This window comes from Macrosteles quadrilineatus, unplaced genomic scaffold (genome assembly GCF_028750875.1).
Source record: "Macrosteles quadrilineatus isolate MER2022 unplaced genomic scaffold, UCM_ALF_1.0 Scaffold_3__2_contigs__length_128488019, whole genome shotgun sequence".
NCBI classification, from domain to species: domain Eukaryota; kingdom Metazoa; phylum Arthropoda; class Insecta; order Hemiptera; family Cicadellidae; genus Macrosteles; species Macrosteles quadrilineatus.
Genome location: NW_026542596.1, coordinates 50,735,663 through 50,760,520, shown reverse-complemented (window position 1 = coordinate 50,760,520; position 24,858 = coordinate 50,735,663). Strand labels below are relative to the sequence as shown.

The 24,858-nt window shown below is 31.9% G+C and overlaps 1 protein-coding gene across 1 annotated transcript in view; it reads right to left on the bottom strand.

The window, feature by feature from the left end:
- Positions 1–467: 467 nt before the first annotated feature.
- The window catches only part of LOC128989979 (lachesin-like), a 42,353-nt gene continuing 17,962 nt past the window's right edge, over positions 468–24,858 (bottom strand). The window contains exons 4-10 of the mRNA XM_054412161.1: positions 18,322–18,480; positions 13,009–13,137; positions 9,712–9,849; positions 3,059–3,208; positions 2,549–2,578; positions 1,444–1,512; positions 468–913 (exon numbers count right to left, since the gene is read on the bottom strand). Coding sequence (XP_054268136.1) covers positions 792–913; positions 1,444–1,512; positions 2,549–2,578; positions 3,059–3,208; positions 9,712–9,849; positions 13,009–13,137; positions 18,322–18,480 — 797 coding nt within the window. The 3' untranslated portion in view covers positions 468–791. The remainder of the gene's footprint in view (positions 914–1,443; positions 1,513–2,548; positions 2,579–3,058; positions 3,209–9,711; positions 9,850–13,008; positions 13,138–18,321; positions 18,481–24,858) is intronic.

The window sequence follows — 24,858 nt, the reverse complement described above, 5'->3', positions numbered from 1 at the left end:
GAAAACCTATATTTTTACAGCATTGAAAAAATTGTTTACAACTTTAGATTAAACTAAGAAATAACACCATAATTTATACAGTGGATTGAAAACATATTATTGAAGTTATTTGTGTTTCAATAAAACTCAAACCTTGTATGAAAAATATTTAATAATATGACAACTTAAGTTATCTTATAACAAACCGTCACTTACGTATACTGTTTTACCAATAAATTGAAATCCTCCTATCTTAATTATGGCATATAGGATTAAGTCATAAAATAAAATTTCAATAAAATATATCTAGGATGGACAAAGTATAAATGTTTACAAATGAATGAAATTATCAATTTTATTGCATGTTGTATAATACACTAAAAATAAAGAAACTAATATGCCTAATATTAAAACTTCAATTGCTTTTATTATTATTGAAATATGTTAAATAAATTAAGTAATTGAGTTAATATAAATCAGTCTAAATCATTATTTGTTCAAAAGTCTCACTTTAGTTAATAATATGTAATTCAATATTGCGACTATCAACTTTAAGCTAAAGTAAAAAGCGAGTTGTTTAAAGTGCTTTTCTTTTGCAAGAACTTATTAGTAGTTCGTTTAAAACCACTAAAATAAAAATTATTTTACTGGCAAATATTGTTGCGATTTTTTTTATTTGTCTTTGATTTATAAAAACTCAAGGAATTGTATCGAAATATAATTCCTTATCATAGTTTTATGTTAATTATTATAAATATGTAAACGGTCTCAAATAGCAGTGTTTTCCAATCTTATGGACGTAGTACATGATCCTAAATCAAACATTTTGAACTTAAACGAGACATATATTTACTAATACAATATTGCACAAATATTAATAAGATGTTGTATATTACTCGGGATCCACTCGAAGAGTTTGAAACGTCCTTATCACCTGAAAAATGTTATTCATTAGATAAGAATCAGTAAATTCGATAACCGTAATTTTATGTACTCAAACTATGTATTCCATATAAATCAGTTAAAAATCATCTTTTGATTGCTATGTATTTTTTTCTTATGATTTTTTTTGCTGTAGATTGTGTTGCTTTAGTTCTACTTTAAAAAAAGTATAATGATCACTAACCAGTCTATCTGTGACTTAGCACACATTATCACCCATAATATTTTTTTATAATTAATTGTTAATTAGAAACTGTACTAAAATATAATTAAAAGGCCTAATAAACTTTGAAACTAAGATCAAATCTGTTTAAAAAACTGACACAGTTTTCTTTATTTTTAGTTAGGTTGTCAAGTAAACATAAAATATTCTTGAAACTATTTTCATGTTCAATAACATAATTATTTTTTTGTAATTTAACTAGGTTGTAGTAGCTTAATGTTTAATGATCCATCAACTATATTCTGATGATAACAATATACCTGGTCGTATACATAAAATCCCTATAAATTGATACTCACTTTCACGATTTAAGTTCTTCCTAGAACCAACCATGTTATCGTCTTCAGTTTCTTCAAGAAAATCATCATCTGAAAAAAACAAAATATTTGTATAATACAACAACAAACACCCTAAGATATAACTAGGCTTTGTCTATACAGTCAAGAAAATAAACAAACATTTGTAAGCAAGACGTTTTTACTCTACAAACACCATTTCAACTGTAATCATATTATTGAATACTCAAATAATGCAGATTACCCACATTTTAAAACCTGTCTCAGTAAATACAAATAGAATGAAAAATATGATACGAAAAGGAATATATAGTTTCTACACCTAGAAATGTAATGCTATACGTTATTATTATTGATACTTTTAATTAGTCCTTAGTTTTACTAGAGCAAGGGGGTGGTGTTTGATTTAAGGACCAGAACGTGTTTGAGTTGGTTTTGCCCTGAATAGACCATTTCCATGATTTTCATAGGCCTTCAAACAACTAGACATACCATTTGGTTCTGGACACAATAAGCGATGCTCTTCCTGATGAAGGAAAGTAAAAGATTTTGTTCTTATTTGAGGATCCTCTACCAAGGAAGAGAATCCTGATTGAGAATCCAAGGAAGAAGGTACTGAGATTGTAAGCTAAAAGAAACGTACGCATCATTCAGCATGTTTAAACTTGCATACCTTCTCAATGAATGTTATCTCAGCTGTTTTTCTCTTGGAGGGACGAGATAACAAAAATCAAGTAACAAAAAAAGTATCTGAGTATCTAAAAGTATCAATACTATTTTGAAATTATTAGTTTTTAGAGTATGTACATACTTTTTCCAGGTGCACTGTTGGTACACAGGCACGAACATTTATTACACTAAATGTATTATGCTTAGCTTTTTATGGTACGAAGTACTTGATCCTGTACAGTGTACAACTCCGTAGTTTTTCTAACATACTTAAAACAAATCTATAATTTACTGAAAATGGCTAATAAAGAAATTTATCTTGTCACACTTCCAAACGTATTTCGTAGTGTAAAAGTTAAAAGCCTATTTAATTTTTTCTTTGTTCATGCAGTCTGTTAAATAGATAACACATAGCTAATAGTACATCAACTTGCATTACCTATTCGTATACTGTTGTCGTCTGTTATTTCTGGAACATAAAATGCAATATTAGGTTGGTTAAATGTCATAGCAATTGAATTTAACCAATAACATTACTTTTACCAAAATGCAACTACTAATTAATTTTATAATTTTCTTATTCTTTTGTTTGATAAATAACAAAACATATTATTGCATTTTCATAATTTATACAATATATTTTTCAAGAAGATTATCAGGTTACATTGTACGGAGGTACCTAGTTCATTTTCGCTTTAAAAGTAGTCTGTAGCATGTAGAAGCTGGAGAAAACAAAATAATAAAGCTTTAAAGAATATTATTGACCTATATCGGGTGGACCAATTCTTCTAGATGTTAAATTACTTAACTCACTTATTTTTCCCTTCTCTTAAAGGGCTTTTGAGAAATAATTGAATAAAGATTGAACAACTGAGCGACAATATGCTGTCATAAATGCTCTTCGTGTAACTAGTTTCATGTTACAGTAACTGCACAACTAAATACCTACTGTAGACTTTGATTGAACCATCGGTGACCCCAAGTGCGTTCTTAGCAACACACATGTAGACACCAAAGTCGGACGGGTGGATGGCTCTAATGTTCAGCTTCATAATCACTCTGTACGCTTTGTCAAGCATCTCGGGCTCGAAATTGGCTCCTGTTGGTAAAATGTAATAATATTAACAAAAGAATATTAACATTCTAAATTGTTTAGGGTTTCATTTCAAATTTGTGTTTATATGAGTGGGTAGAGTGATTGCCAAGCAAAAAATCACTTATTAAATTTTCTAAAAATCTAAAACCTTTAAAATACCTAAGTTATATCAAGCTGTCCTTAATTAATTAATGGCTTTCAATAAACTTTTATTTATATAAAAACACCTAATCTTAGAAAAAAAAACTGTAACCTATTAATTCAACACTAAACTTAGCTTCGCAGATACTTTATTGCGTCTACGTCTTGAAAAAATGTAGTTTGATGTAATAGCTGAAATATTGCTATTTTTAGTTGTAAAATTAGTTGGAATAAGGCTAAGATAATCCAGTTTGTCCCATTTTACAACTACAAATCGTAATATTTCAGTTATTTCTTATTCGATCTTTTTGAACTTGGTACTGTTTGATAGGAAATTGCTATACTTCCTAGCTTGCTAATTGAAGTTGTTTGATAGGACTAATGAAAAAAATGTGTTTTGGCATTTTTCACAAAATTAGTCGTTTTCGAGTAATTTCAGTTTTAAAAATTAAATGGCCGCATTAGAAATTTTTTAGTTTAATCAAGTTGCATATTTGTTCTAAAATGGATCTCTTCTACCTGAACGTATATAAGCTACAAGTTTAATAAAGATCGGTCGAATAAAATCTAAGATAAAAATGTGTATGTAAAAATACAAAATGACGGATTTAAGTAATTAAGTGGTTCTAAGTGATTTTGGGAAAAATGTAATTCTTATCTTCTCTTTATTTTGACCCAAGGAATCACTTCGTAAATTATATTCCCACATTTGTTGAACACCCTGTATAAAACATACTTGTCATTTGTAGAGTTTCTGCTATAGTTTTCCTCATTGTACAGTTCTCTCATAAATAAAGACCTTATTCATTTATTTATTTATTTTAATTACAGTTCAAGTGTAAAGAGAAAACTGTTCACATATTTAAAACCAATAACATCATAAACGTCCCCACTATATTTAAATTTCTTTTTCGAGCTTCTTGGACTCTGTTTTATGTACATTCGATAAAACATTTACTATCAATTGTTATAAAACTTGATAAGGGCAAACTGTGTAACTTGTTTTAGTGAGCGATTTGGTTTACATATCTAGTTGTTTTATCAATTAAATGTACGTTGTAAGTTCAAAGATTTCCTCACCGCACTTTTTAGTAGTAAATAAAGAATTAACTATAGTAAAAATAATGTATATGTTTACTAAATTTGCCGATCCCTTTAGTAGTTCCGATACCTGTAAATGCATTATCATTACGTAAATGATTAATACATAAAAAATTTAACGCCGGATCGAAATTACTAGTTCAAAGCATAATAGGGATATTGATCCAATGAATGCAAGGTTTATTCGTAATGTTTATTCAACTAAATAAGATGAATAACGAAGCGCTTTGGCCGAGAACGTAATTCAGGATAAAATAACCAGAATACTCACTTAAATGAACACTCCCGCTCTGATCCTTTAGGCGGGCAGCGGATGTAGATGGGATTATTACGGACCAATTACGGTAAAAGCATTTATTACAGTTACCGAACCCTCATAATTTTAATACCTTGAAAAGAATGTACCTCTAAATATTCTTCCTCGTTTAGTTCAAGTAAATAAACCAATTTTAAGTAATGAGCTCGCCGGTGCCCTATCAAACTGTGAAATCTTGTTTCTTTCCATTCGGTGGATCATGTCGTCATCAGCTTTGAATGGGTAAATTTAAAATATGTGATAGATCGTGTTTTTTTTTTTTCAGTGGGATAATTATTTGAAACATACTTTATTTTTTTATGTTCATCTTAGACTTTAGTTGAACCTTTGACTATCAATACAACTGTATTGATTAGTCAATACAGCTAGTCAATAGCTTCTGTATCCAATTAATGGTCAATGGTTGAACCCTATAGTATTGGGACATAAATGTAAGTTTTGTTTCATGAACAAATTGTTAAATACAACTAATGTTAAAAGAATATCCTAAATAGGGAATAAGCTATTACCATAGGTAACACGGTAAGACCTAGACCCGGCACAAATTTACTTATCGTTTTTATGTCACCAGAGGCTAAAAACCACATCCGTTTGAATTCATATACACTATATAAACAATAATGTAACAACCTCTCGTGTATATGAGTAGGTTAGCACGATATCACGAACAAAAATCTTACAATTTAGATTGAATTTAGTTCTTTTTTGGTAAGCCTACCTTCATTTGAATGAGTTTACGCAACAGCATGATCGGAAAATAGGAGCAGGGTTGTATGAGGTAAAACAGTTTTTGTTTCTTATTTATGGCCCTCAAAATAAAAGATTTATAATTTGTTTATAGAAAAATATAAATTTTTGTACGCTTCAAAATGGTTATTGAAAGGTAAAAGAAATTTCAATTTTTCGGGGAGTTTCCACAAATATTTCACGGTGTTTCACGGAGAAGATTTAAATGAATCTATATTTAAAATGTCAATACTATTCTCATAGAGAATAATTAAACTGTTTACTGATAGAATAATAACTAAAGACTCTAAAAAAAAAAACATATTCCAAATAATATTACATTGGCTAAAACGTTAAGAAGAAGATTTCTTTTGAAATGTCAAGAAACTTTGAAATTCCAACATAGTAGTTTCCGGATGGAGAAGTGAAATATAACCATCAGTAATCCATATTTTTTTAATATTCTTAATAATGCCCTAACAATAAACAACTTTAAATTATTCTATGATTTGATTCTAAATATTAACCAATATATCGTAATGTCCGTAGGTTTTAACTGACACGGACAAGTTGACACTATTAAGTACATAGACTGTTATTGTATAATTTACCATATAATAAGAGATGATGGAATATATTTTGTGAGAAGAAGTCATATCATTGTCGAGCTGTCTATCAGGCTGACGACGAGATCGATATATGCAGGTCTTGTCAGCTTGTTATAAGGCATAATGTATGCGCCCCTTGAATACTTTACTGGCATACGATATCTACGTTACCCTCAAAAACCAACTACGCGCTACTGTGTATTGGAATTAAACACTTAAATAATTCACCATTCAATGTGTAAAATTACCAATTGGTGTAAGAATCTTAAGATTGAACCAAATAATATTTTTTTCGAGCGAAGGAATCGTAAATATAAATACCCCCGCCGCAGCAAACCTGCCGACTAAGCGAATTTCCATTTGTCTGAATTGATTTTCAGTTAAATATATTTTAATAACATTAGGTTTAACGAGTACCTAGGTTTGCTGCTACAAGGAAACTAATAAAGTGTGTTTTGAGTAAAATATTGATAGCTTAGTACAAAATAAATAAATTTGCCAAGTTTGATCAAAATATATCCATAAACAAGCAAACTACAACATTTGACAATATTCTCCATAAGAATAACATGGGAATTTTAAATTTACAATTTTTTTAATTTTCTCCGTTACTAATAATCGAACAAAAATACTTTTATATACTAAATTATTTGTTTTTTTAAGCTCTTTAAAAAGGTTTAAAGAAAAATCGGGAAATTTTGTGTTTTGAGGGTCAAAAGTGAGAAAAACCAATTTTTACCCCATAAAACCCCCCGTAAAGCCCCGTTCCCATTGTCCGATCATGCTGGTTCGCGAACTCATTCAAGTTTATCCCGCTTTACACCTTTAAACCAAATTTCATCAAAATCGGACAAAAATTACTCAAGTTATCGCGTTCACGGACGTATATATGTCTATATATATATATATATATATATATACATATATAAAAATTTGAACGAATGGTGTTTTTGGCCTCTGGGGACATCAAAATGAAAAAGTAAATCGGTCCCGGGTCTAGGTCTTACCGTGCCACCTACGGTAATAGCTACTTCCCTATAGGGAAATTCGCTAAAACCAAAATACATATTGATATAAACAAATAGCTTGAAGAAGATATAAAAAAACACCTTAAAACATCATAGCAACCCATGGATCATACAATAAACAAGCCTACGAAGTCTTCGACTTCTACACTCTTGTTATATTTAAAATTTGAATGGGTACTTGTAGAGTACCACAATAAACGCTTGAATTGATTTCTCAATCATAAAATGGTACTCAATTTTAATATTTCCATTACAAATAAATGCATTTAATGATTAAAATAGTGCTGGTTTTTCAGCTACTCATTTTGTCTAGTAATGGAGAAGCGGAATAATGCAACCATGTAGTGAAGATTAATTTTAATCTGTTATGGATATTAAAATGGCAAAGTAAAACTAATTAATTCCCCACAAAATTACACGATCAAGTCATTTCTGCCTGCTTAAAAAAGTCACCTTAACAGAGTTCAATAAACAAATGTTTCGTTCGCATTGCGTAAGTAAACTCACATGATTACAGCATTATTTATTCATCCACAAGAGGCGTAGGGTTCTCAGAACTATATTCATTAAATAAGTCTGTGTTTTGTTTGTTCATAACTCATTGAAAAAAGACGTATTCCAGCTGGACTATAAACAAAAACCGATTGAGCAAATTTCTTCATTTTAGATTTGAGGCTTAGCACTTGGATACATTAATGTTCAATCAAATTCAGGTTCCAGGGACTACGAACTACAATTAATATTTTTTTTGTATTTCGTTAGAATTATTTGTTCAAATAAGTAAATTGGTATGATGAAGAACAGAAATAATGGATATCGGCTAATTACAAGCAGGGCATAAATCTTATTTCCATTTCATTCATTTGTTTTTCATAAAATTGTCTACTTTTCGTTTTATATTTAAAACTTCCCCTGAACTTGGAAACTTGCATGCTGAATAATGGAAGAGATCATACAAGTATACATTCGAGTTGATAACAATTTATATATCCTCCACTAAAAAGATGTCAAGCAATGGTTGATTAAAATCACAGACGATCAAAGATATTAAGGAGAGTGAGATAGTATTTCTGCAAACCATTAAAAGATGGGTACTTTTGTATTTTACCGACCACACCTAAATTGGTAAAATAAAATCTATATGTTAAGTTAAATTATGTTTTGAATTTATTTTAACGAATGCAATGTAAGTTTCTTTCCATATTAAAAGCAATAAAGACATTTCATTCATTTCAGGTTAGGGAAGGTAGATTTTGTTATTTAAACCTATTAAAATTTTATTTGGTCAGTATAATACGAAAGTATCAAAATATGTAACGTGGTATTATCCATTTTCATTTTATGAAAAATAATATTAATTTCACCTCTAAAAAGGCGGGAATGGAAAAGGGTTGAAATCAGAAATGAGACAGTGGAAGAGGGTGAGGTGGCAATAAGCAGGTTAATGGTGTCAGAGTGCGATGAATGGACGCCAACATTGAACAGCACTTACCGTGAAAGATCATCTAGCCTCTGTCCTACGTCCAGTGGTTAATGGAACCAGATGGCTTCAAGCAGCATAAGTTCGCGACCCTACTATACCAACCTCTGAACCAGACTGTTTAATTGGTTTTAAATAGATTCACTGGCTTAAGTGCACAATTAACCTGGTGAAAGTAAGAGTGATTTATTTTTGATAGCTTTAGAAAGTGTTAAGTAAAAAAATATATTTAGAATGTTCTTTTTATCTGCCTTTACGAAATTTTAGTATTTAATTTAGCTAGGGGAAACTACACTTTAAGATCATGTAAAATATTTTGATACCTATTTTCACAAAACCTATTTTATACAAATTTCGAAATATTTATTAAACTTTGGTTGCGAAGATTTTTTTAATTATCGTCTTGTTTTGTGTATACAAGACACCGTCTAACTACTAAAAAAAAAATTATACAATTAAGTTATAAATTATAGTATGGTAAAAATTTTAATTATAATATATGTAATAATGTATAAGGCAATACCATAAATGTTATTAAGTAGTTAGATGGTGTCTTGTATACAAAAACAAGACAATAATTATAATAATATTCTCAACCTTAATAATTTAACAGATATTTCAAGATTTTTGGCATAAGTAAAGATATAAATTTTAGACTCATTAATTTATGTTATACATAATATTAGTTTATATTTGTGAAAAATTACATATTTTCCTACCATAACTATCTCGGAACCTTCAAAAGTGATTAGTAATAAATAGTTCAATCCTACTAAATGTCGTTAACCTTTTAGAATAGTTTTAATACAATTACTATCTTCCACGTTAACCCAAACACTTGTTATAACGATCTTACATAAAAAAAAAACAAGCCTGTATTCGTAAAGGTTTACACACACGAAATTCTAGTGAAAAAATTTTCCAAAATACTGTCATTACTATTTATATTGTATAGAGGATTAATAATCATTGGTGTGAATCAATCTGCGACAGATTATTAGGAAAGGTGATGAATAAATCAAAACTTCTCCAGTTAGTCAAAAGAAAAAATATATACAGTAAGTATATTGTTGTAAGTTAAATTAAAAACTATTAGTAATTCTTACCGTGGAATATCATCTGGCCCTTGTCCCTAGTCCAGTAGTTGATGGACTTTGGATAAGCTTCAGAATGGCACTCCAGCGTGAGTTGTTGCCCTTCCCTCGCTCCTACCAGCTGATTTGGCACGGATATCATGGGAGGAACTACACAAACGTAATTCTTGGTTAATTAAAACACAACATTATCATGGTAATAAATTACAATGCCCAAATAGTTTCTGAATATAAAATGTTCTACAGTAAAGATACCTTTTTCCTTGTTTGAAAATATAGGTATTACAAATTTGCGTCATTCTTCATTTTTAAGACCATGGTTGTCACATACCTAATAGCTTGTTAATTAGTTTTAAGAGCTCGGGCCTTAAAGATAAGGGCTCACTTGAACAGCGTCCTGAAATAAGACTTACGAATGTATGAGATATGAGAATAATAATATTATGAATGGATAAAAGTGTTATGCCATTTGTAAGATGAGGGAAACATTGTAACATTGTCTAAAGCGTGGTCAGCTTGATCTGTTTTTTTTTTTTTTTTTTTTTTTTTTTTATTAAAAGAAAGCAATTAGCCTCATATGTCTAGATTATAAAATATATTTTAAATCGTTTCTTGATTTCATAATCAAAGAAATATCCCCATGTAAAAAAAGGAAGTGACGGAAGAGGTAGTATCTACTTAAAGCATCATATATTGCTGTTGTCTGGTTCGCAATCTGCGCTGGATTAACTGACCTGCAGCACGCGTTAGTGTTCCGCCTCTAAATTAAAAACTCGAATAAAATATTGTTATTAATTTGAATTATGTAATTCATTTTTACTAGACAGATTATCAAGTGAATCTTTTTGGTTTTTAAGATTTTACATGAGGATTTTACACATGTTTAAACCCAATTTGGTCGGAAATAAGTAAATAAAAGTCGTAAAATACTTTTATATAAATTATTACTATTATTAGAAATCACTCGGTTATAAATAAATCAATCGATTTATATAATATGACTGTCATAAATACTCCACTCTACTGACAGTTCCCACACTCTTCTTCAGGTTAAGTGTAAGAAAAGGCCATTTGGCCCTAGCTTTGCCCGAAAAAATAAACGATTTTTCATTTCATTTTATTTTCATTTATTACAATTCAATATGACAATTGATAAAAAATACATGGTAATTTGTTTAGTTAAGTAACCTTTAATTTTAACAACTATTAAACTATTTTTACTAAAAACCTACACTTTATTCCAAATATCTCTGTTCTTAATAATTTCGTGCAGTAACGTTTTATGCGTATCAATGATAAATAAGAAAATATGATAAGCACGACGTTAATTATACGTATAAAATTTAACTCTAACAAAGTCTCTGTCATGTTTATTACTTTTTATGATCAAACTAATAGCAATAACTTTCCATCCGTATATCAGAGTTATGATCTTACTGGGTTTAATATGAAACAGTACACATACAAAATTTCAGTGGTAGAATATACTTATGAGCTTAAAAAAATAAGACCCTATAATATAAATATAACGGTTTGTTACCAAGGACCTCTCCATCCATAAGGAGGTTTTCACCACAAATATGAAGGATATCCAATAATATAGCTGGAGATTTATTACCTTACACGAGCATTATTTGTAATGATAGATTATTAGGCTGCAGGCAGCTCCGTGTGTTGATATATAGGAACACCTCACATTCTGACAACATGATGTATATAACTGCAGTCTAGCGTCGAGCCTCCCTGCTATGAGGTGTTTGCTTTGTATTGTTATATCTTTCAAACATGTTTTACCAGTAGAGTACGGGGTTGGAATATACTGTAAGTATAAAATACTTGTTGCAGTTATGGGAGAGGACACGGTTTAAGAAAATTTGGTTCTTTTAATTTTATACGGTTTTATATAGCACATCTACCATAGCCATAATGTTCTACCACTGCCCCTAATCTATATAAAAAAGTAAATTTCATATTTTGTACCACAGCTATTTGTATAAACTGTTGGTTCAAATTAGATGTTTTCGTAAATGCAAAAAAAAATAGTGTTTCACCCTGTTGGTAAACCTTATAACTTTTAAATGCTAATTGATATCATATAAAGAACCAAATTGTGCAGTTGGAACAGCTGGCAAAATTCCTTTTAGATGTGGATACTCGTGAGGTTAACATGGGAAACTCTAGAGCCACTGGGGCGGAGCCCGAAAGGTTTTTTTGAGATAAGAATATGTCTATACGATAATCAGGAATGTGAGCTCCATCACAGGAACATCACACCAGATTTCAACTCTATCTGTTTAGTATTTTCGTTTTTACTTATCACAAACATCCATCCATCCGATTTCGCTCAATTATAATATTAGTAGAATATTATTTATTAAAAATATCAAATTTTATCTAAAGCCTGATTTCGTTTTTAGTAAGATGCAATAATAATAACCCCAAGAAATGGTAAGCATAACCCTATTAAGTTGTGAGGTTTCCATTTTTTTACTGACTTAACTCAACTAATTCGAATCAAAAACATTGTTTTTTTTCAAAAAGAAGCATTTATAATACAATACTAATCTTCAAATTAGAAATATGTCCCCGCACGAATCCTGTTTAAAGGGACGAGTTTCCATCAGTACTTCTACAATAGCTGTAGACCTTTATATCTTGGTAGTTGTTAGATTTACCATCGAGCAGATTTCTGGTTAAATGGAAGAAATCTGCATATATTTATAAATTTGATAAGAGAGAAAAACTTAAGTCTCCCAATTTAGCTATATTGGATTAGCTAAATAAAACGTTTTTAGATAATCAAAATCAGGAGAAAGAGTTTTAAAAGAGTTAATTATAAATTGTTAATTCAAATTTCAGGACTCTAAAACTATTATTGTGTCGTTATGTGTTTTTATTTCAAGCAAACGTCTAGATTATATGGATGGTGTATTTTGCTTTTCAAATTTATCCTTTCAACTTATTGAAACATATTTCCGTAGCTAAAATCCCCATGCCATACCATAAACGTAATTGTTGGACTATACTTTATGATACACTATACATTAGGATCATACTAGGTTGTTGTCGTTTTGCCTAATGGTTTTATAAGTTAAAAGTTAACATGTTATAAGTAAATACACCATCCATTATAAAAATTAGTTCTACTTCAAAAAAAGTCCTCTCTCGAAGTTTTTTATTCAGAGAAACATAAACATTTTCCAGCAACTTAGTAATGGAACGTTTGGAGGAATATAAATAAATCAAAGTTGATTTTTTAACACTTTACACATCAAAATGTCTTATCCAAACTATAATCAACCATCTTACAGTGCACTATGAGGACGATCCTCTTGCTGACTGAAGGAGGGACTCCGTTGGATGCGATACAGAGGTAGGCGCCCATGTGTAGTCTGTTGACTCTGGTTATGTTAAGGATTGGACCTTCGTACGTCATTGCTGGAACAACAAGTAAAAATATATATAAATTATCAATTACCCTAGTAAAGATCATGATCTGTTTTGATTGTTTTTTATTCGGTTTTACAGGAGAATATCATGTATTGAGAACCAACACGTTTTATTTTTTTTTAGTTAGTTTTAGTTAGTTACTATTTAGGTTGAACACCATATCTACGTATAAATATTATTATTTTTGGGATGGATTCACTCCTTTGTTCACTTGGAACCCTGTCATGACACTAGGTTAGTCCTAGGCCATTTTTACAGTTTAAATTAGTATCCTCTATTTAAAAGTAGACAAAATCATACACTTATGACTTGTCAAACAGATTTTTTAAATTAAGTTTATCAACAAAATGATATCTTTTATACGATTGTGAAGGGCTAGATAACAAGAAAGCGTAAAGAAGTTTCTTAAAAATTTATCTGGATCTAACCGCTTTAATTTTGCTTTTAAATTGAAGAGGTTATCTATTTATGTAAACTTACAAATTTATAGTAGAATTATGTTCTTAACTGATGACATGTTAAGAGAAAATACCGCCTCAGGTTAATCGGTGTAAAAGGGCGTTAGGAGATGTATAAATTATAATTATTTTTAATAATGTACAATGGGATTATTTGTTTCTATCAAATAACATCGCCATAAATGACCAAATGACCAATAAAATAATATCGACATTGGTAACTTTTTACGATTATGTAATTTTATTATACTAAACTCTTGAAACCCTAGTCTTGTAACTATCTATCTTGTAACTATCATGGACCTGGTGTTAGAAATCGTCATTCATTGAGAGCCAAAAGACAAATGGTATCTGCATGTGGTACAGATCTTGCTTGGCAACAAACTAGCAACCTTACGATTAAAAGGCAAGCACCATAACCATTAGCGGAACTAATAAATCGGTGTATTCATACGAAATTTACGACTAAAATTAAACATAAATATCACAAGTATTGGGTGGCAATTAAAACTGAAAAAATGCTGGTAACACTAAATATTAAGCTAAATGTAATCAAACTTCTATGAATTGTTAATTTGCATTGCATCTTAGTACCGTGTTGGTAGGGCTTACTACCGTGGCATGACCTTTAACGCATCAACGCACGCTTTATATAGCCTTAGCCCAGATTATCGACTTCCTCGGGTGTATTGGACCTTCCTGACCAAAATATTACACCATAAATGCCTTGAACACTGAATAAACAGTCAATATTGAATTAAATATTATTTTCCAATTTATATATGCAAGTAATAATAGTACCTTGTGTACTGAAAAAAAGATTGAAATCGATCGTTTTAATTATTAAAACAAGAAAAGTATTTAGTAACAGTATTTAATCAAGTATTTAGTAAAATACTGAATATATAGGATATATTCAGCTAAAATCTTGTAATCAAAGGGTTAGTGGAATGCAATGTGAATTTCAATGTTGTTTCCCTAAAGTAGAACAACTTGTAAACAGCCCTAATGACATTCAGTGAATACACCCCACCCATTAACACTTGTCTGAGAAACCCCCTCCATCGTATCGTTATCTCTCTCTCACCCCTCTTACACTCTATCTCTATACCATTCGACAAAACGTAATCCTTATCCCCCTCAAATAATAATTTTAATTTTGGGTTTTACGATACCGACAAGCTTATGTATAGCAAATACAATTGTATTTAATTGTATATATAGAAGTATATTTTTCTAATTTGCTTAGTAACGTTTATGTTCAAGCATTAGAAGACACTTAACCTAGTACTGTGAAATATATTCTAAAAATATTATATTTTATACGACAAGAAAAATTATTAACCATTTTTTGATTTGACAGCTTCTTAAACAGCATATTAAATGATGTTAATATACAAATAATATTTGTAAATAAGTATAATCAAATTTTCCTATTGTGTCTGATGATGATTGGAGTGTACAATTATCATAGATCACCAAATAACCTACCATTGTTCACATGTACTTACCATCTTGTTTAAAAAGTATACGTCAGAAAAATATTTTTCAAGTGTAAAACTTATGTTTGATTACTTTTCGCATATTTTTACAGATAAATTTGCCAGAGTTATGATTCAGACTGTATTAAAATCCATGAAAAGTTTGTTACAATTTACTATCCAATCGACCACTATTAACTAAAATGATTCTCTGTAAACATAAATTAATATATATTTATATATATATATATATATATATATTACATTTTCTCTTCAAAATATAACTGCTCAACAACACATACACACGTACTTCTTAGAACCCCTTTACGATAGATATATTTTAAAAGTAGTTGAAGCAATATTGTCTATTTTATATGAGTATCATGATAAGGGGGGAAGAAAAGCATTTGCTGATCTTTCCGAATACAGTTTGTAATTAAAAAATAAAAAATTAAAAAATACTAATCTTTTCAAAGTACAACTGCACAATTATACATACACACTTGAGCCATTTCAACCCCTCCTTTCCAATTAAGATGTTTTAAAAGTACTTCAAGTAAAAGTTTGTCGATGCTTGGAGTAGCATGCAAAGGGGAGTCAGTAGGTTGTTGCTAATTATCCCTCAACGAATCACTCTTTGGTGTACAACCAAAACACGACTTGTATTGTAAATAATTGATCTACTGCATTTACTATCCCATTAAAAATAATATAACTAGCAATATTACCCTAGACTCTTTAGGTAAGTTAATTGTAATAACCTTTTTGAATTTACAGTGATTATAATCCATTGTAATAATTGTTTGGAGGAGTTTAATCAAATCTGAGTTAATAGAGCAGTGTGTTTGCTAATTAAATCTCAATATTTGTTTAATTTGAAACGTTTTGGATATTAAAGCATTTTCTAGTTAAAATCTATAATAATGAGATAATGGGTTGGGAGATTAAAAATCGATGCTATAAATAGTGTGATACAAGTCGTGATTTAAAAACCCCGGGTGTTTATAAATAAATATCGAGGGTTTAACTCTTTATAACTTGTATACTAAATTTACCACTATAAATAACACATCAAATGAGAAAGCAACTCAAAGAGTTGGAGTTTGAGGCCTTCCAAAAATATTATTTAACAAATTCAATCCAGTAGAACTGTAGATTTAACTATATAAAGTAAAAAAAATCTCCAACTTGTTTCACTATTCGGAGGTTACTTAAGTTTTTTACTAATAACTTATGGTAAGTAAAGGGAATATTCCAAAAGAGAATAAAATTGACTACAATTTACCATTAAGCAATTCTTGAAAATACCCAATAAAGGCATAAAGAAATTTCCAAAAACAAATTGAAAATACCTATTTAAATGTAAACAACAGACATAGTAAACATAAAAACGAAGATATTTTTTTTTATCAATTTTTGACTGCATTTATTTAATGATATTAAGAAATGCATAATAATAAATTGTAGGGAATGGCTGCCTTCCTGGAAATGGACGCTTTTTAACAATAAATATATTGGATCATTTTGATATTTTAATGCGCATCAATCATTTTACGTACACTTACTAAATATAATAGCCATTTTACAAGAATATGAATGAATATAAGATAATTTAACTGAAAACAATTGGAAAAATTGGGAATTTCAGTACACTTAATTGGAAATATTACTAAAAAATAACATTTTCCTGTGTAGAGAATAATTTTCTATAACGTTGAATAAGGATGGCAAGTCAGTTCAAAGTTTAATAAAATCATGTATTTTCTACCTTTTTATCCTCATTTACTAAATAATAGTGAGTGAAAATTTAAATATACAAATTTTTAACTTAGTTCCCAACTAATCTTACCTTTCAAATAATTTATTACTGACGCTACATAGTGACGTATTATTTCTAAAATATGAACCTAAATCCCAACAACACAATATTTTAGTGCAGTAAAACCTCCAGTTTTGCCAAAAGCCTAAGAAAGTTATCAAACTTCCATTTTTGCAATCAGTGTAGCAGATAAACAGCAGAGGGGAGAGATTGGCTGGGTTTACTGCTAATTAGGGTGGTATCATCCCCAGTGGCGTGTAAGGAACCAACATAAGCCTCTCAGCTTACCATCTAATTGCATACCTCAACCTAACTTAGAGCATCACAACGTATCAATTTAGTGGCTTCATACTTACAGCGCCACTCGAGCAAATGACCGGTATAATGAGTTTGCGACACTGGTAAATGGTTCGTGGAACTTTGAAGCTTATTTGCTTGGAGATTACAAACTTAAAGATGTGTGTTCAGGGATTGTATATTAGAAAGAATTAATTAAGTTACATGCTCGTTATAAAATAACTTTTAATTTGTAAACAAGGTTTTTTTTATGTAAAATAAAATAAATGACATTCATAGGAATAAGGGTGAACAATGTAAGTATTTTTATAAAATAAATTATACCCAACTACACAAGGTGAGAAATTACCAAAACAGTTAAATATAAAACAAAAATAAAAAAAGGCTTTGAAACTTCGTACAAATTTACTGGACATTAAAATTTTTTTTTAAATATTATTCATATTATTGATTTAATTTTTCTCTTGATTGTAAATTTGCATCATTGCATTTAACTAGTTAAGGCCTTTAATTTGATATATCAACCCATGCTTTTGTTTTTACATTTTCTTCTGACTCCCAGCGGGTCGTCCTCTTAAGGGTAATGTGTCACTTAATAATGCCTTACAATGATTTGAATACCCAGTACCTTTGTTCTAACCCTTGTAGCTCTACTGTATATTTATAATAGTTTTTTTGAAATATTTAACTGACCAAGCACTCATTACACCCTGTTTATTTGTAGATTGCGAATATGATCTCCAAAGGGAACCCCACCTACCAAAGTTATTTAAATAGGAAATTGTTATTTGTTGTCAACTAGGTCTGTAAATAGTTGTGTCCAATCGAAATTGGTTACCAGCCATCACCTTTTTATATAAATATACCTAGACGTAGAATACAAATACTTTAAATTATCATTACAAAAAAAATTACAATAATGTGAAAAATAGTAGTTTAATTAAATTAAAATATATTTTAACTCTATTTATGTTTCAGTGTGCATGTCAATCCTTAACAATCTTCTCAACTTATACGATTTGTTGGAAACATATCAAAAACTGGGGCTAATATATTTTATTAATTGTTTGTAGTTGTTTTTTTTTGCAAATATTTTACCTTTGCCGGTTTATCTTACCTTGAGATCCATCATTCAGCACAATGGGTTCCCCAGCCTCTCTTCTCCAGACGATGGATGGGTTTGGAGACCCTGATGCGGCGCAAGTGAGAGCAACACTACTTCCTTCCCTGACTACCATGTCTGTACTGGTGGGATGGTCCAGGATATCTGGCGGAACTATTGGAAGATTGAGGAATTAAAAAATCATCTACTACCATATTTGTTTGGGAGCGAGCTTGTCTAGTGTTTTAGCAAGGGCTTTAGAGCCCAAGGTTCTGGGTTCAAATTCCGCCAATCACAAATGGATTTTTTCCTATATCACGATGCCGCAACACTCGAACCTAGTGTCGTAGGATACAATTAGGTGTAGAGTATAATAGTCAAAACAAGATTAAGAGTCTTTAAAAGTTAGCCATGTATTTTTATGAATAATTGATACATATTTATCAAAGGCATATTATATAGACAAAATTGAATAAAAAAAAAATAGAGTTGAAATAATGAAGCTATTAACAGCAAGGACCCTTCCAAAAGATACACATTGTGTAAAGACCTTTTCACTGAGAAAATAAAATAAAAAATCCTCTGATTCACCAAAACGGTTTCTTAAACATAGTGTTTACAAGGCTTCGACAAGTAAAGTAACGATGTTTTAAATTGGAAAAGTTTGAATTACTGATCGTGATGTAAAATCGACCGGTGTTTTGCTCTTTGAGAAGTTGGTCTTTCCTGTCATTAATCGAGTCCGAGGTCAACACCAAACCTTGTTACTTCCAAGTCTTCTTCTTGTCAATCATAGTAAATAATGTAAACGTTAATTTATTAGTACATTTATAAACATAATACGAATTAAATTATTCAGTATTTATGAGAGAATGATTTTATTTTCATGGAAGATGCATATTGAGTTGTCTTTTTATATAATATTATCCACGATGGCAATTTAAAGAGATGCAATGTTTCAAATACTAGTTGACGCATATTTGTTTTCTTTATCAAACTGACGTTTAAACTCATAAACCAGTTAAAATACAACTCGGGAAATTTATAATCTCACAGTACAATAGATATTTAAATTACAATCACTATAGTGCTTGAAAAATCATTTTGAGATGGTAAACAACTGTTCAGTGGTTGTTTAACATTAACGAAATTAACATTGCTCTTAACGCTCTTATGGTTCTTAGATCTCAACCATTTCTTTATTGTTAACTTATATTTAATCATTATTATAATCTCTACCATCTTGTTAATTTGGTTAATCTCGTTTAGTAAAAAACGTTATTAAATGGAGAAACCATTGGGATGAATAACAGATTAATAAATGGTGGGAAATCCAAGATGGCCGTTAGCTTCCTTAGACTCCCTTCAAAAACATTTCAAAGCTACAAAGAAATTTCTAATCCCACCGTGTCTTAGATAATATATACACTTAAGTGCAAAATTATCCAAGATTGCCGGTAGCCTCTAACGACTCTTAATATAAAAAAAAAACTTTGGTGACTGGATGGATTAGATCCCGGAACCTTGAGTTCCGAAGTCATTTGCTCCACCATAAGACTAGATCACTTTCTGTGTTGACACATGTTGAGATATAATAAAAGTAAAATTTCCTCAGTTAACATAGGCTAGTAAATCATTCGAGCAAATGTAGATAGTAGATAATATTCTATGCAAATTATGGTTCCGTAAGAGGAAATTGAAAACGTGGTATCTTATAAATTTATTAGCCAATGTTAAAATAACCAATTAACTTATCATGCAATCAATAACAAATTGTGTGTTGTATAGAAGCGCTCAAAACGGCAATTTAATGTTCTCAACAAGTAACAACATCAACACAAAAAATGTGTCAATATTTACTATATTAGACCTTAGACCTTAGTTACTCAATAGTCAATGGTTAGCCTAAGGGTGACTTTTTATAGTTTAGTAAATTATATAAGTATTGAATAGTGTAGACACAAGTATCTTGTGAGTATAATTGATTGTCATTATATTTTTTTCAAAAATTTGAACTAGAATACTAGTTAGAAACAAAGACGGCTACATTCAAAGCCCCTAAGGATGGTATGTAGCTATGTAGAACCCAGTCCCAGAAGCTATCTGATATTATTGCAATGTAATCTATATTTATGTTTTTCTCTACAACCCTGTGGGGAAATACAGGTAATACAGGTTGTTGAATATGATTTCAAATGTTATTTGACTGTGTATTACAGAAAATAAGCTCAATTCGATCTTCATATTACATGTGCACATTGGTTACCAAACAAGACCGTGGAAAAGATTACTTAATGTTGTTTCTGGTTATTTGAATTATATTTTAAAAATTATTTTAAATTAAAATAAAACTAGAGGTCGTCCAGTGATTGAAAACTCGATCAAATATATCTATTGTGCAAACTTCTCTATTTTCATGCTGAATGTAAAACATGTGATTGTAATTTCTTCCTTTGTTTTGATTTTATGTTTATCGTTCTTATTTTGTCACCAGCATGGCAATCCATAAGGGCTGTGTTAATTGTTTTTAATTTTATATAAATTTTTTGTGCCTATTTTTGAACCTATTTTAATTTTTAAAGGGATTATGCACATCTACATGCAAACACCATTCTAATAGTAAGCGTATAATATAATTCTAGCACCATTCTATGCACCATTCTAATAGGAGGCTGTGGCGATGGCGAAGGAGTCGGCTGTGTTAGTTTGTCCCGCGTGTAAAAATATTTGCTTAGACGACGAAAAGTCTCTTCTGTGTGATGGATTGTGCTATTCTTGGCATCATGCCAAATGCGTTAACGTAACTGTAAAAAAGTTTAACGAAATTCGCAAGGTGGAGGATGCAGTGAAGTGGTTCTGCCCGGATTGTGACGGAAAGCTCAAGATCTGCATTGACCAAATGAAAACTACCGAATCAGCATGCACAAGTGAGTTGTTGAGAGATATGGAAACTAAAGTATCAGCTTTTCTTAAAATCGGACAAAGTCTCGAAAAGAAGTTAAATATCTTAATTAACCATAGCGTTAAAACTAAGGTTGCCATAAACAAAGTTTTAGAATCAAATAAATTGTCTTGTAACCTAGAATTAAATGAGACTGCAAACATAGACATGTCGAATGACACTTTTGAAGACGAAGGTGACGCCCCATTGGCGGCAACCAATGACAATGTCCCACTCCAGACTACATGGGTCAAAAAAAAATAGAAATGAAATGAAGAAGGCTGTGAGTGAAACTCCGAGAAATGAAACCAGACTGGAACCAACGACCCCTGTACAAGAGGAACGGACTAAAACGGAATCTAGTGAAAATGGCGATGACGATGCAGATTTGGAAGTTACTGGCGTTCACAACTTAACACGGAAAATAGACGAAGTGAAGACATCCGAAGCAGAAATTATCAAACATAAAGAAATACCGCTCTACTCTGAAATTGTACAAAATAAACCCAAACCTAAAGACAGTGTAATAATCGGCACAAGTGGTGTATCTACTAGCTTGAAACCTGCGAACAAGCGTTCTCACTTCTTCGTATCCAGACTATCACCAAGTACATCGGACGAAGAGATTTCTCAGCATCTGGCAGGTCAGGGAATATCAGACATCGAGTGCAGAGAACTTAAAACAAAATTCAAGACATATAAATCCTACAAGGTGGGAGTTCCTGTTGACTTTGAAGGGAAAATTCTTAACCCTAGCCTGTGGCCCAAAGGAGTACTTGTAAGAGCCTACGTCCCATATAAAAATAGGCGTGAGAGTGTCAATGGTTCTTTTTTAGGGAGAACCTTCTACAGGACAGTAACAACGTAAATTGTGACCAACAAAACTTAGGATTAAGTGCAAAAACTGTGGGTGATGATCTAAACTGTTGTGGTACTTGGCCTAGGCCTAGCGTTCCGTCACTTGTAAATACTGTAAATAGGACTAATATAATTATTGCATCACTGAATGTCCAGTGCCTTAGAACCAAGCTGGACTTGGTCTCACTCTTTGTAGAGGAGAAAAAGTGTGACATTTTGTGCATTTCAGAGCACTGGCTTAATAGCTTGGAAATTGACTGCTTCATGGACTTGTGTGGTCTGCAACAAGCAGACATTTATTGCCGCAAGGAACACAAAAATGGTGGTGTGGCAATTTACACAGCAGCAAAATTTAATTGTAAACCAATAGATGTGACAAATTTTACTATTGAGCTGGTTCTAGAACTTAGTGCAGTGGAGATAACCAACCTATCCAGACCTACTACTATAGTGTCAGTTTACAGATCCCCAGATGGAGCATTTGACCTTTTCCTACACCAGCTAGACCTATGCCTTAACTACTTGTGTAAGCCTACTTATGAACTGATCATCTGTGGGGATTTTAATGTCCACCTCGAGCAGCCGTCAAAAGAAGAAGCAGCTTTCATCAATTTGCCGAGAAGTTACGACCTCCACGTATCAACAAGAACTCCAACCAGAGGCTCCGCCTGCCTGGATGTCGTAGCCACAAACATCAATTCTTGGGACTGTGACTCAAAGGTTGTCAAATCCCTGGTGGCGGACCATGATGGGGCTGTGCTATTAACGGTAAAAACTGAACAGGTAAGAAATACTCCCTCTTGGCATGGTAAATACTTAGTAAATAAGAGACCTGTAAATAAGGAATGCTTGCCGCTGCTTTACAGTAAACTGGAAGTTGTAAATTGGGACCCGATTAGTAGCATTGTAGAGCCTGAATTTGCTTTTTACAGTTTCTCCAAACTTTTCCAAGATGCTTTTGATGATGTTTTTCCAGTAAAAATATCAAAACCGAAACAAAATAGTAATTCTGTTAGTAGGCCTAATAACTCCAAACCCAAGACAAATGCATGGTACACTCCGGAATTAGCCAAAATCCGTCAACTTATGATCTTAGTACATGATCGCTTTAAAAGTTCTCCTGATGAAGATCAAAAAACTCGTCTCTTCCATCTTTACTGTAACATTAAGAAGGACTACAGTTCTAAAGTTAAAAGAGCAAGGAAAGATTATAACGCTAGCTTCATCATGAGGTCCTCAAACACCTGTAAGGCTGCTTGGGGAATTGTAAATGAGCATAGGAAATCTAACGCCATCCCCCCCATTGTGGCTTCGCCGGATGATTTTAACGACTATTTTGCAAAAGTAGCTGATGACATAATAAAAAGTATGCCTCTGTTACAGCACATGGACCCACTGGACACTATAGCAGACATCTCACACATACACAACCTTACACACTGGAAAGAGGTGAGTGACAGTCAGATTCTTAGCATTGTTAGGGGTTTTAAGGATTCAAATAGCCAAGATGTAAACGGTGTCTCTTGCTCCATCTTAAAGAGCACAATTGAGTTTATACTAAAGCCTCTGACTCGGCTGGTAAATCTTTGTCTTAAGTATGGGGTTTTTCCTGATTCCCTAAAGGTAGCAAAAACTATACCTATATTTAAGAAGGGAGACCCATCACTGTTATCAAACTTTCGTCCTATTTCTATACTCCCAGTCTTCTCTAAGGTGCTGGAGACGGTCATGAAAAGACAACTCATGGCCTATCTTGAGACAAACAACATTCTCTCGAGTGCACAGCATGGATTTAGAGGGGGTAGATCTACAACCACCGCACTGTTGAGTCTTGTTGAGACAATTACTGACGCCTTTGAACATAATGAGTCAATCCTCCTCAGACTTTGCGATCTGAGCAAGGCGTTTGATGTGGTGTCCCATAAGCTACTGATAGGCAAACTAGCAAAGTATGGTGTGGGCGGAACTGTGCTGAAGTCCCTGTCCTGTTGTTTGGCAAACCGCAGGCAAGTAGTTGTAATAAATGGGGCCTTCTCCGGCGTTAGGAGTATCTCACATGGAGTGCCACAGGGTTCGGTGCTCGGCCCTCTCCTTTTTAGTGTAGCGGTGAACGATTTGAGGCTAAATGGCTCCACCCTCCTATTCGCTGACGACACCACTCTGATATCTCGAGGAAGTGACATTGAGCAACTGCATATTGAAGCTGACCATCTTTTGGAGCTGGCCAAGAATTGGTTTACAGCAAACCGCCTGAAATTAAATGCAGCTAAGACTCAGTCCTTGCTATGCACACTGAAGCCACTAACCGAAAGAGATGAGGCGGTTAAACTGCTAGGCTTCTGGTTGGATCCCAAACTAAGCTGGAGCTCACATATTGATGGGGTATGCGCACGGCTATCTAGGGTTATTTGCCTCCTAAGGAAACTTCGTAACGTCATTCCGAAGCAATTCTTGATAACTGTGTACCATGCTCTGTTTCATAGCCATCTTATGTACGGCTTGGTACTTTGGGGTCATTCACCAGCAGCACAGGACATATTATTGCTCCAGAAAAAAGCTGTAAGAATCATAATGTCAGCCGACTACAACGAACATTGTAGGCCCCTTTTTAAAGATCTGGGCATTCTTACAGTCTTCAGTCAATATGTATTGAACATCCTAATACTCCTGAAAGAGAATGTCCATCTGTTTGACCGAAGAGAAGTTCACCACCGCTATGACACCCGGCAAGCACTACACCTTGACATGCCGCG